Below are 13,069 nucleotides of genomic sequence, written 5' to 3'. Positions count from 1 at the left end.
GACGCAGTTACAGTTATGAACCGTCCGATCTGATAGACAACCTAATTTGTTTTATTGTGTGAGTGATCTAAATTGTCCGATCTTAAATGAATAACTTAGATTTATTACTGCATGAAACATCATGAATATGTGACAGCAGGTAATCCTGATCCATACTTGACGTGAGTCATGATTTTTCTTCTTTGTTACTTTCACAAATAAGGAAGATCAATAAGACTATGCAATGAATAGCTTAGATTTATTATTGCGTGAAACATCATGAATATGTGACAGCAGGTAATCCTAATCCATACTTGACGTGAGTCATAATTTTTCTTCTTTGTTACTTTCACAAATAAGGAAGATCATTAAGACTATGCAATGAATCTAGTGTTACACAAGATGTACTTGACGAGAAAAGGATTTTCTGTTGTAACTGTGCGACACAGTTACAACTATGAACCGTCTGATTTGATAGACAGCCTAAATTGTTTTATTGTGTGAGTGATCTAAATTGTCCGATCTTAAATGAATAACTTAGATTTATTACTGCGTGAAACATCATGAATATGTGACAGGAGGTAATCCTGATCCATACTTGACGTGAGTCATGATTTTTCTACTCTGTTACTTTCACAAATAAGGAAGATCATTAAGACTATGCAATGAATCTAGTGTTACAGAGGGTGTACTTGACGGGAAAAGGATTTCATGTTGTAACTGTGTGACGCAGTTACATCTATGAACCGTCCGATCTGATAGACAACCTAGATTGTTTTACTGTGTGAGTGATCTAAATTGTCCGATCTTAAATGAATAGCTCAAATTTATTACTGCGTGAAACAGCATGAATATGTGACAGGAGGTAATCCTGATCCGTACTTGACGTGGGTCATGATTTCTTATCTTTGTTACTTTCACAAATAAGGAAGATCATTAAGACTATGCAATGAATCTAATGTTACAGAGGGTGTACTTGACGGGAAAAGGATTTCCTACTGTATCTGTGCGATGCAGTTACAACTATGAACCGTCTGATCTGATTGACAACCTAGATTGTTTTATCATGTGAGTGATCTAAATTGTCCGAACTTAAATGAATAGCTCAAATTTATTACTGCGTGAAACAACATGAATATGTGATAGTGGGTAATCCTGATCCGTACTTGACGTGAATCATGATTTCTCTTCTTTGTAGCTTTCACAAATAAGGAAGATCATTAAGGAGTTAGGTTTGTGGTTCATATTGGATCCGATTGTTTAAACTTTAAATTTTTTTGTTATTTTTGAAAATAGATTTAAAATTAAGTGATTTTTTTTTTTTTAAGGGTCTGTTTGGTTCGGGGGTTTTGAAGGGGAGGTGAGGGGAGGGGAGGTAATATTTTAATTTTTTTGTGTTTGGTTCAATTTTTAGGAGGGGATATGAGGGGAGGGGAGGTAAGCAGAATCCCTCCTAAACTCAATTTTTGCTTCCCCCCAAATTGGGGGGATTTGGAGGGGAGGGGAGGGAAGTTTTTTTAAAGTTTATTAAATTGACAAAATTATTCTCAATATATTTTAGAATTCCAATATTATCCTTATTACCATTTTTATTATTAAGTCTTTGTTGTTTGTATTGCCTATACTCCTTGTCTACCTCTGTTTGTACCTGTGGTGTCGTTGTTGCTCATCAAGTATGTATCTGGATCTAATTCTCATTGAGGATAACCAAAATAATATTACAATAGTCAAAGATCCCTATTGTTTCTTGCTTTGTGGAGATGATCTATACTCCCGGTGACGCGGTATTGTCTCATATGCCAAACTAAAACAAAACAAAAGGCAGGACCCTTGATGCAAATGTGGCAACATAAAACTGAATAAACGAACCAGACATGTTACAATTCAAATAAGGAATGTGGTACAGGCAACCTTGCATTACGTAGGAATGTGATCATCTCCATAAAGCTTAAGATAACACTGTTGAATTCACACAAGTTTTATTATTAGAAATAATATTATTTTGTCCCACTACCAAATAATGAGAAGATGGTGACACTTTATGGACCCAACCGAGCTGATGGCGATGAATTATCAGATTTATTATTAGAAATAATATTATTTTGTCCCAATGAAATGATTGAAATGAAAGAGTCAATGAATATGGTTGTTGAGGCACTACGAGAAGGAAATGAAATAATGAGAGAACGTCAAAAATATGATCTGCCTCCAATTTCTGGTGAAGAAACATGGAATTTAATAGAGGGTTGCGGGTGTGAGGCAGCGTCATTGCCTGAGATATATTGTGCTGTCATGAACGATGTTAACAAACTTAGAATGATTCTCCAATTTTCACTTGAAGCACGCAAAGCTGTGATAATGCAACTGGTCTTTGGTTCATCTAATTAATCATCCTATAATGGTGCTATGATGTTTATGAATATTTTATTTGCATTTTAATATGTTTTTAAATATTTGGAACACTTGTTTGAACATTTACGAATATTTTGGAGGTTGTACGATGTACTTTGTTTGAATATTTCCTTCCGTGTTTTATTGAATCAAAGTTTTGGTTTTAATGTCTATGTAGTGAATTTCTTGGTGTGGTAGTGAGTTTCGTGCATGTGATATTTTTTTTCTTTGAAAAGTATGTGTTATTTGTTTTGATGTAATAATAAAGAGATATTAGTTTTAAAAATATGAGTGTTATAAGATTTTAAGGGTAAAAACGTAATTTGCTTTTAAAATACCTCCCCTCCCCTTGTGAACCAAACATATATTTAATTAAAATATCTCACCTCCCCTCCTCTCCCCTCTTTTGAACCAAACACATATGTAATTAAAAAATTTCCCTCCCCTCCCCTCTATAAAAATACCTCACCTCCCCTCCCCCTATTTTGAACCAAACAGACCCTAAATTTCATAAGAAAGTCATTGAGCAGGTGGCGGTGTGTGTGGGTAAGATTTTTTTATCTTTTTATTGAATGAATATTATGGGACAAATCACCATTTTGATCTTCGAAAAAGTAAATGTAGTAGTTCAAAGGTTGGGATTTCGATTTGCTACCATTAAAAATCACACTGTTTTTGCACTATTTCAGATATGAGTCATTAATTACATATTAGACAGTTCAGATTAATTATGTAATAAAATCGGACGACTCTAATCTAAAACAGTGTAAAAATTATGTTAGAAGAAACTACAACATATAATTTGTTTCCCAAAGGGATTTGGATTCTCTACCTTTGATATCTTTAAATTCACCTACATTCAAGCTAAAATTAACTAAGAAAGAGAAAATATTGTATACATGTAACACTTTATAAGTAAAAATGTAGTTTTTAAGTTTATTATATATTTAATATAAAATGAATCTAAAAAGTGCATTTTTTCTTATAAAATTTTACGGAGGAGTATTTGAGTGCATTTATATGTGTTGTCATGACCAAATTACCCTAAAAAAATTTGTCTAATACTTTAAAAAATCCAAATCCTTCGTTTATTCATCATATGTTTTTGGACGCGTTACTAATTGTAATTGTTATGAAACCTTTGAGCTAAAGATTAATTATTATTGCTACAAATCATAAATAAATAAAGATAAATAAAAAGATTAGATATTTTGAAATATTCTAAAGTTGACACATAAGTATAAGTGTACAATGTCATCAGGTTCTTAAAAAAAAAATGTCATCAGGTAACGATATAAGCATAAGAATATTTATGCACGTAAGTTTTTTCAAAAGTAGTGTCTAATGATATAATCTTGCTTCGATTTCTAATGATATAATCTATTGAACATATATATTATGTTGCATTTGTTTCTTTTATTTAAGTCCTATTTTAAGGATTAGCGAAGAGTTAAGAAAAAGAATATAAAAAAAATGTATTAAAGAATATTTGTCTCAATAGAGCAGTTATTTTTTCTTTTAATCTATTAATGCATTACTACTCATTAAATTAATTTAGTGGAGCATAATACGAAATGTTAAGAGAGTTTGGCAAGGTTTTTAATAGAAAATAGAGAATTTGAGCTCATTTAGACATGCCACAGGCAAAATGGAGGCTTAGGAATAACTTTAAGCATTAGTGTAGTTTTTTTTTTTTTACTAAAAAAGACGATATTCATTCCAATAATTGATAGAGTACATCCGATCAAAATATAAATTCAACATCGCTAAAAACAAGAAGGATGATTCTGCAAACAAACTCACATAATCCATGTTAATAACATATAACGGAAAAATAGCTATAAATACTACAATAAGATTAAAGTCACTAGAATGTTCATGCTTCCAGATGTGCAACGTTGATGCCCAAATAATTGATTGAATCTGCAATTGATTGAAGATGATCTTTCAATATGAATATTTCAATATGAACTAAACGAACACCACAAGACGGAAAATAAAAAATGCCGCACTCGGACGACGATCAACACAAATCCCGCACTCGGACGACGAAATCACAAATACAAAAGAAAACAACTAAAAGACTCTATGCGAAAAATCACTTATTTAAAATAAAAGCAAATAAAAAATATGGAGATGGGTGATTTTAGACCAAGAATGACCTAAAACCACCCCCTAATCAGTAAAGGAACAAGAGAGCTCAAGGTTGAAAAACTAGGGCTGGCACATAGAAAGAGAGAGGGAGACTGCATTAGTGTAGTTTAGAATACATACATGTAATATAGATAGATAGATTATCAATTAATTAATTATGTTTTGATCACACATAACTTAACTTTTATATTTTCCTATCTAAACTAGAATTAATAATCATATGCTAATCCTCCTTATTGAAACTTTAGTGTGAAGTTTGTGCAGAGAAAGTAATTTTGATCGTTATAGAAATTATTTTGCATATATTTTGATTAATGAAATGCTATAAGTTTATTTTCGTCAAAACAAACACGTGTCATTTCTTAAATTAAAAATGACTACATCGCTCAACAATTACAAGCTAATACCCTCCATTCGGCCAAAAAATAAATTACAAGCTAAATGTTGGGGAAGCTGTGAGGATAAATGCTTGTAAATTGTTGCCTAGCCTGGCATAGTACTATAATAATAATCAGATTATGCAAAAAGAATAAATTGATACATTTAGTCAAGAAGCCGAAGCGGCAACATCTACTACTACATCGTCTGACTCGTCAACTATCATGTCGTTTCTGAAAAGCAATTTCAGATATGGAAGAACTTTGGGAAGCACTGCTAAATCTGCTATATTGATACTCATCAAGTCAAATGCAATACATGTTTTATCCATGTGTGCTTTATCAAATACAGGAATTTTTGGATATCTTTGGCTGAAGTGAGTAAGTATGATACGATATACGTTAGCTTTTTCTCCCATTTCTATGGCTTCATTAGTGGTGCTGTGGTTTTTTGCTATAGCCTCCTCTACCATACCCTCCTCAAATGTTGCCTGCATCAATTAGCATTTCATCAATTACCGACGTTTACAACTTAATTTTACATTATATCTTATGACATAAGTACACGTACAAGTGTTTGAAAGAGTTTATGAAATGGCTTATAACATATTCACAAGCTGTTTTGGCTTATTTAATAAGCTTTCCATGACAGCGAATAAAAACAACTTACAATAAACACTGATATAAATACTTATAAGCACTCAATTCATGCAATAAGTGCTAATTTAAGATGTTTATGCAAACGCAATCAATGTTGAAGAAAACACACTAGTGTGGACGATAATGTATATTGTTGGGCTTAAAACATTCACTGCAGAAGGAAAAAGAATCGAAGCAAAAAAGGTTTAAAATAAAAGACTTGCCTCGTGTATAAGAACAGTTGCATCTCGAGATGCTTCTATTAGCTCTGGGCAGGGCCGTGTGTCACCAGAATATACAATCTTCCAACCAGGTATCACTTTTCCAACACTATTAATCCTTTCTTCTGCTTTTAGGACAACACCATATGACTGTGGACAATGTACAACAGGAAAACTAATCAAGGCACTGAGACCGGCTTCTTGGATTACCCCCTTCAATTTCCTTAGGAGGGGATAAACTGCATCTTTGTCAACAGGACTACCTGGTCTTTTCCAATAACTTTGCATTTGAGACCCTTTAGCAAATAAAGTTGAATCGACTTTTGATGCGTTTATTTCTGCATTATTATTGCTCAGATCCTGAGATTTAACTGTTTCTTGCATGTCATTCTCAAAATCATCCAATGACGCTGCTAAGGTGTGTTTGCAGTCAAGAAACAGCATATCTAAATCTTCTAGTCTTTGGTACGCATCTAAATATCTCTTTAGCTTCCTTGGTCCTACAACAAGCACTGGTTCATGAGGAACCCCCCTCAGCAAATCACGGCGCAGAGCAAGAATCCTAGCCAACCCAGTGTGGTGATCGGCATGAATATGTGAAATCCAAATGCAGGTTAAAGATTTCACAACATCATCAGCACCACTTACGCCATATCTGTTTCCAAGGGATACATCAACCAACAGTTCAGGTTAAAAGAAGAAAACAAGAGCAGTAGAATAATAATCAATTTAATTTAGACTTGCCTTCTTTTGAGCTGTCCTAAGGTTCCTTCACCACAGTCCAAGAGCACACCCCCTTTCGAAAAAAGATTTATATAGATTGAGGTCACGTTTCGATACTTGGATGGCTGGGATGAACCAGTTCCAAGAAGCACTATCTCCAAGTCGTCTCTCCTTATATTTTCCAAGCAAGCAGGAGTAATACCATCTTCACACAGCCATGGCTCTTCAATCACCATCTGGTGATCAGCCACAGGAACCGTATCCTCCTTTGTCTGACTGGAATCTTGACAGAGCTGACTGACTTGCTGAGCTGCTTCCACAACCTCTGGAATCTCTGACAGCAACTCATCAATAATTTCTGAGGAAGACACTTTAGTTGGAATACTAGATCTATCCAACCCAAGATTAACGTAGGGACGCAAAGTAAACTGTATAGCATAGAGCAATTTATATATCAATATATCAACTTGGTAAAAGCAAGAACAAAGAACGAACAAGTGAAGTAATAGTCATAATGTGACAAATTTATTAGGGAGATGGTTTAAGTAGCACATATCAAGGAGGAGAACATTAAATCTCGTCCAAAAAGAAAATTAATAGAGCTCTAGTGGGAAAATAGCATCACATCGAAGATGATTTGATTGCAAAAAATAAAGAGTAAAACCTAAGAAAAGAAAGTTCTCTAAATGTATTTACATCAAGTTTGGGGACATGAAAATTTGCTTGAATTATTTATTATTTTTGCATCATACAAGATTCATGAGAAAACCACTCTCCAAGGATTCAACAACAACACCGTTCTTATGTTCTTTATTAGTGGCGCATCAAATAGTTTAGGATTGTTCGAACACATTCGCATGTTAGATCACCAGGACTATTCCTAATTTGAAAATCACATGGTTGTTACTTGAGCCTGTGTTGCAGCATTAGGTATAATTCATAATCATATAACTTAACAATAATAGTCTCTTCTTTTTCAAAATAAATGTCATCACCAGTCATGTGAAAATTAGACACATCTCAAATTCCAAAAACTTTATTTTGACATCTTTAGGAACAAATAAGTTAACAGTCAGGCAAAGTCCATCTTCCATACCTTGAGAAGATTTTCAGCAGAAATGACGTTAGAAAGTGCTGATAAAGAATCCTGCAAAAGAATCAAATCAAACACTTTAATTAGACACATCACACATGTATGTCATAACTACCAATTGTACATGTAAGCAAATTTCCCTATCTACCTCATTGTGACAAACCTCACTTGAAGCAAGAGATCCAGGTTTTGAGCAATTCTGATTTGCAAGAGACCAAAATCCTGGAGCTGGAAAGAACCGAGGACACAAGTAATTAAGTCGTGTTGCAGTTCTTGCACTAGCTTTCAAAATAGGAACCTCTACATTCTTCCTGCAAACAGCAAGAGCAACCAGAATTAATCACTAATAAAACAGGCTAGGAAAACCAGGAAAAAAGGACTCCCCAGAAAGACTAACACATTACTTTTCATGTCCGGCCATGATATGCTGTGCAGAACCAAATGTCTTCATCCAGTTTTGGTAGTTTGAACAACTTACAACAGATTCAGGAGTTAAGTGAATTACACATGAAACACTCCTATCAGCCTTTGGCAGGTTTCCCACTTGATCCCCATACGTGGCCAGTGATTTTGCAGACAACATTGCTTCTAAGTGAGATTCTGTTGGACAATCTACAACGAGTACAATAGGACCAGGAATAGAAGGATCCATGACATCACTTGGATGAACCTATTGTGGTAGGAAAAGTTACAAAAAAATGTACATAAGCTCAACATCAAACTAAAAATAAACTAACTCACATGTGTGACGGAAATCTATGTGTCTCAAAATGAATTCTTATGAAAATTTCCTGCCACCGTGGTTTGGGTATACATTAATGTGTTACAGTTTTGAGGCTTACCATAACATTCTGGCGATCAGATTCCACCGAATTTCCAAGTTGCAGTTCACGATACTTTGGACCAGGTCTGAGGCCAAGTGCCTTAGCCTTCTCCGGATCAAATTTTCCCTTAATCTCAGGCAGCTCGCAAACATATACTACAGACATATCACCAAGCTTAGCAGCTGACAGCTTTTTACCATTGGGGGAATCAACAATATTTGTGCTATGATCTGTCTTTTGTGAAGGGCTTCGACAAGGTTGAAGGATGATGGCTGATATTTTGACCACCTCATCATCAACAAGAACAATGGGGTCATTTTGACACTGCACAGTGGACTCATTGGTGCCGAAGGTAGGTCCAAAGCTTTTTGTGTGAACCATGGCGGCATTGGGGATAAAAGATCTCATGGCATCTACTAAATACTTAAGATCTGAAGGACCCCATATGTTGACCTGTAAATTAAAAAAAGTTAGCATTTATAATAAATATATTTGACAGAACTGGAAGATTATATGAAGTTAGTCTGCTACTTACAGACATCCCCTCGTCTCCCATGCCAGCCAAAGTAAGCAGTAAACCTGTGAGTTGATGAACGGTTGTGAGTATTTTCAAAGCTATTCTTAATGTATTGTTACTCTAAATATCAAATTTAAGTATTCCAGAAAGCAGAAATATAATTTAAACATCAAATTATAGTATGTTATTTTCTGCAACATATAGTATGAACATTGACTAAAATCACAAGATTAATAATAATAATCCAACACGGACCTGGCAGCCCACCGGCAGTCTCGGAACAGACACGAGAAAGAAATATGTGATCTATCTGAAGAAGAAAAAAAAAATTAGCAAGTGTGTGAAACTAAATATGATAACTTAAAAGTTTCAGATACATGATACCTTTGATAACTTAATCCTATGCTCAGTGCAAAATCTTTGTAGTCCCTGAATTGAAATATGATATAAGGTTAATAAACAAATCTATCTTATAAGTCAAGTCATACATTAAGGCCATGTTTGGATAAACCACTTAATTAAGCACCTAGAACATAAACACTACAATAAGCACATGCATTAAGGGCCCATTTGGATTAGCTTATTTTTGAGCTTATGCAAACAGCTTATGTAATTTTTATGTATTATTATAAGTTTTTCAAGGTAGTTTATGATAAATAGTTTATAAAAATACAATTTTCACTGGTGTGTACTAATAAAATAGCATAAAACCTAATTTATATTGAATAAGTTGTTTGCATAAGCTCAAAAATAAACGGGCCCTAAGTCATATAAGTGCTTGTGTATATATAAACAATCTATTTCTATAACAAAAAATAAAACAATGTCAAGGTGTTTTCATAAGCTAAAGCTAACAACTTATGGGCATGTCATAAATTGTTTTCATAAACTCTCTCAGATAGTCTCACAAGTGTTTATGCCACATCTATAACCTGTTTCCATAAGCTATCATCGAGAGCCTATGGAAATAAGCTGACAACCTAAGGGCATGTCATAAATTGTTTTAATAAGCTCTCTCGGACGGTGGTCTCACACGTGTTTACGCCACTATATAAGCTCAAATGAGTTGATTCAAACATGCACAAAGTTCTTTTCTTTATGATATAACATATAAAAAAGGGTAAGACAATAACATGATAAAATTCATAGATTATAGATTATGCAATACACTTACCTCCCCAGCATTAAATATAAACCTTTGTTTATCAAAGAAAAGCATAACAGCAGGTGAAGTATCTTGAGTATCCATTCCAGTACCCAAAATCTACAAACAAAAATCACAAACAATCAAATAAAAAACCAATTTTTAATTTTCAAATTTCAATATCTACTTAAACACAAAACAATGAGAGAAAATAGAACCAACCCAATACCTGTACATAAGAAATGGTGTTAATAGGATTAAGTTTTCGAACTTTGAGTTGAAGATTTTTCTTAGGTAAATCAGTTTTATCAGTTCCTTCTGCTCTTCTTTTGTTGAAACCGGAAGTGCCGAAGGAAGGGGTCTCTTCAAGTTCCACCATTGGGGTGGTTGTGGTTTTGGTGTATCTGCGGCGGAGATGAAGAGGAGGAACGTTAACGTTACGGCGGCGTGGTGAGGAAGAAGAAGAAGAAGAAGAGGAGGAGACAAGGGTTGAGAGAAATCGGAGATGGGGAGAGGGTTTAGAGGAGAGAGGAAGAGAAGGGAAGAAAAGAAAATTGCGAAAGTTTAAAAATTGGGCCATTTTGACCCTTTTTCTATGTTTCAAAGGTTTTAGCCAAACACAACATAACCTCATCACTCTCACAATTTTTCTATCTATCTATTTTTTATTTGCTTAAATAAATTAATAAATTGGATAAATAAATTTTTAAATGTAGTAAATAGTGGAGTACTAACAAAGTAACTGTGAGGGTAATAAGTGTAGCTCAAATAATATCTACCAGAGATATTATTGGCATGGTTGGGGTTCGAATCCCAGATTCCACATTTAAATGTGTGAGACTCTAGCCACTAGGCTATTTGACCCAAAAAAATTAACTGCGAGAGGGGATTAGAACCATTTGATGTTACCGTGACCTCCGAACAAAATAAAATTAGTGGTGAAAGCAAAAAAATTATTTAATTATTTTTTCTGATTTTTTGTTTTTAAAATTTTAATAGTAAAAATATATTTTAAAAAACTCCAAAGACTCCGATGATAAAAAAGATAGATCTTGAATCCGAGATTTTCTGAATTTGAGAATTAGAATGATGTGTCTTATATTTCTTCATAAAGGTGGCATGAATGAAATAATTTATATTACTATTCTAAGTTGACATTTTAGATATATAATTTTAACATACAATTCTATAATAATAGAGTGTTTTCTAATTTCTTTGTAAACTTTTTTGTGTGTGAAATTAAATCTAGTGCACTAATTAACAAGTAGGATTGGCAACGAGGTGGGATAAGACGGGGACGGATTTTGTCCACCCTAAATTCAAACTTGTGAAGTTTGGGTTTTTTCAAACCCACCCGAATTCTGAGGAGGATACAAAGTATAACCCCAAATTCATACTCAAAGGGGATCGAGTATCCCCGTTACGTCTCTTTCCACATGAATTTGGCTTGTATTTTAGTATATCTTTAATTAAAAAAAATTAAAATCCCAAAATTATTTTCTAAGTGCATGTACCTTACCTTTGTCTGACTAATTCTTCAAACTTGCTTCAATATTCCGATCATAATTAATGATATTTTTGTACTGATTTATCGTTACTTTGATATTACAGGAAATTCTTTGTGCTATAATTGCATTTGCACCTCATGTAAACTATTTTCTTACTTAAGGGTCCGTTTGGTGCACAGGATAAGAGACATGATAGGATAACTGTATCATATCCTGTCGCAATCTAGTGTTTGGTGATACAACATGATATGATAAGTTAATCCTGAAGCTTATCCTATCATGTCTCTCTAGTTATAATTCTTATCCTGAATTTGAGCTGGGTTACCAGCAGGATAGGATAAGAAGAAAAAAAATTTACTGATTTATTTTATAAAATATATTTTAAAATACATAAAATAAAATTAATAAAATATAAATAATAAAATAATTAATTTTTAAATATATATATGTGATTTTCTCACAGGGGTAATTTTGTAATTTATATATTTTAAAAAATCAAAATTTTACTAAAATTACAATATTTTAAAGTAAAATGATTATTAAAAAATTGACAAATAGGGATATTAATTTAAATTTTATAAAAAATTAAATATAATTCTTTTGCAATAGTAGTTTTATTATTTACGTATGAGATATATCATATATTTATTTGGCTTATCTAACATGTATATATTATAGAGTTATTTATTTGATCATGATTCATATAAAAAATTAAACTTGATTATTTTCTCATGATTTTTATTTTAAATTATATAAAGTTATTTGATTACTTATTTATATTTTTTATTTATAAAATTCAAAGTATTACAAAATAATTTTAAAAAAATAACAATTGTTTTACAAGAGTAATTTTGTCAATTAAATATGTTATATATCTTATCATATTATTATGAGCGAGTATATATTAAAAACAAAATATAATAGTTATCATGTTTGTTATCCTGTGTGCACCAAACATAGGATATGATAACTGAGTATAAATGTTATCCTGTTATTATCCTATCCTTATCCTGTTTTATATCCTATCAGGGCCCGTTTGGTGCGCAGGATAGGATAGTGACATGATAGGATATACAACAGGATAGTGATAGAATAGGATATCAGCAGGATAACAGTTATCCTCAGTTATCCTATCCTGTGTTTGGTGCACACAGGATAACAAACATGATAACTATTATATTTTGTTTTTAATACATACTTGCTCATAATAATATGATAAGATATATAACATATTTAATTGACAAAATTACCCTCGTAAAACAATTGTTATTTGTTAAAAATTATATTGTAATACTTTGAATTTTATAAATAAAAATATAAATAAGTAATTGTACAAAAAGAAAAAGTAATCAAATAACTTTAAATTTTAAATACAAATCATGAGAAAATAAACAAATTAAGTTTTTTATATGAATCATGATCAAATAAATAACTCAATTATACATGTTAGATAAGCTAAATAAATATATGATATATGTAAATAATAAAACTACCATTGC

At 32.6% G+C, this 13,069-nt stretch overlaps 1 protein-coding gene across 1 annotated transcript; it reads right to left on the bottom strand.

The window, feature by feature from the left end:
* Nucleotides 1–4,917: 4,917 nt before the first annotated feature.
* Nucleotides 4,918–10,699, bottom strand: LOC123897378 (tRNase Z TRZ3, mitochondrial). The gene is made up of 12 exons (XM_045947980.1): nucleotides 10,292–10,699; nucleotides 10,093–10,182; nucleotides 9,303–9,347; nucleotides 9,174–9,228; nucleotides 8,937–8,980; nucleotides 8,420–8,854; nucleotides 7,982–8,247; nucleotides 7,741–7,888; nucleotides 7,581–7,631; nucleotides 6,506–6,912; nucleotides 5,765–6,416; nucleotides 4,918–5,392 (listed from the first exon to the last, which is right to left on the bottom strand). The coding sequence occupies exons 1-12, from the start codon at nucleotides 10,694–10,696 to the stop codon at nucleotides 5,072–5,074; spliced, it is 2,919 nt and encodes a 972-aa protein (XP_045803936.1). The 5' UTR covers nucleotides 10,697–10,699; the 3' UTR covers nucleotides 4,918–5,071.
* Nucleotides 10,700–13,069: the final 2,370 nt, after the last annotated feature.

The sequence above is a fragment of the Trifolium pratense genome, linkage group LG7, assembly GCF_020283565.1.
Source record: "Trifolium pratense cultivar HEN17-A07 linkage group LG7, ARS_RC_1.1, whole genome shotgun sequence".
In the NCBI taxonomy this organism is placed as follows: Eukaryota; Viridiplantae; Streptophyta; class Magnoliopsida; order Fabales; family Fabaceae; genus Trifolium; species Trifolium pratense.
This window is presented reverse-complemented; position numbering and strand designations above follow the sequence as displayed.

Excerpts from the sequence above, each read along its gene's own strand:
- LOC123897378 (XM_045947980.1), bottom strand. The coding sequence starts at position 10,696 with ATGAGGTTATGTTGTGTTTGGCTAAAACCTTTGAAACATAGAAAAAGG. Across the intron at positions 10,183-10,291 it reads ACACCATTTCTTATGTACAG|ATTTTGGGTACTGGAATGGA; the intron begins GTATTGGGTTGG and ends TTTTGTTTGTAG. Across the intron at positions 5,393-5,764 it reads CAACTGTTCTTATACACGAG|GCAACATTTGAGGAGGGTAT; the intron begins GCAAGTCTTTTA and ends TAATTGATGCAG.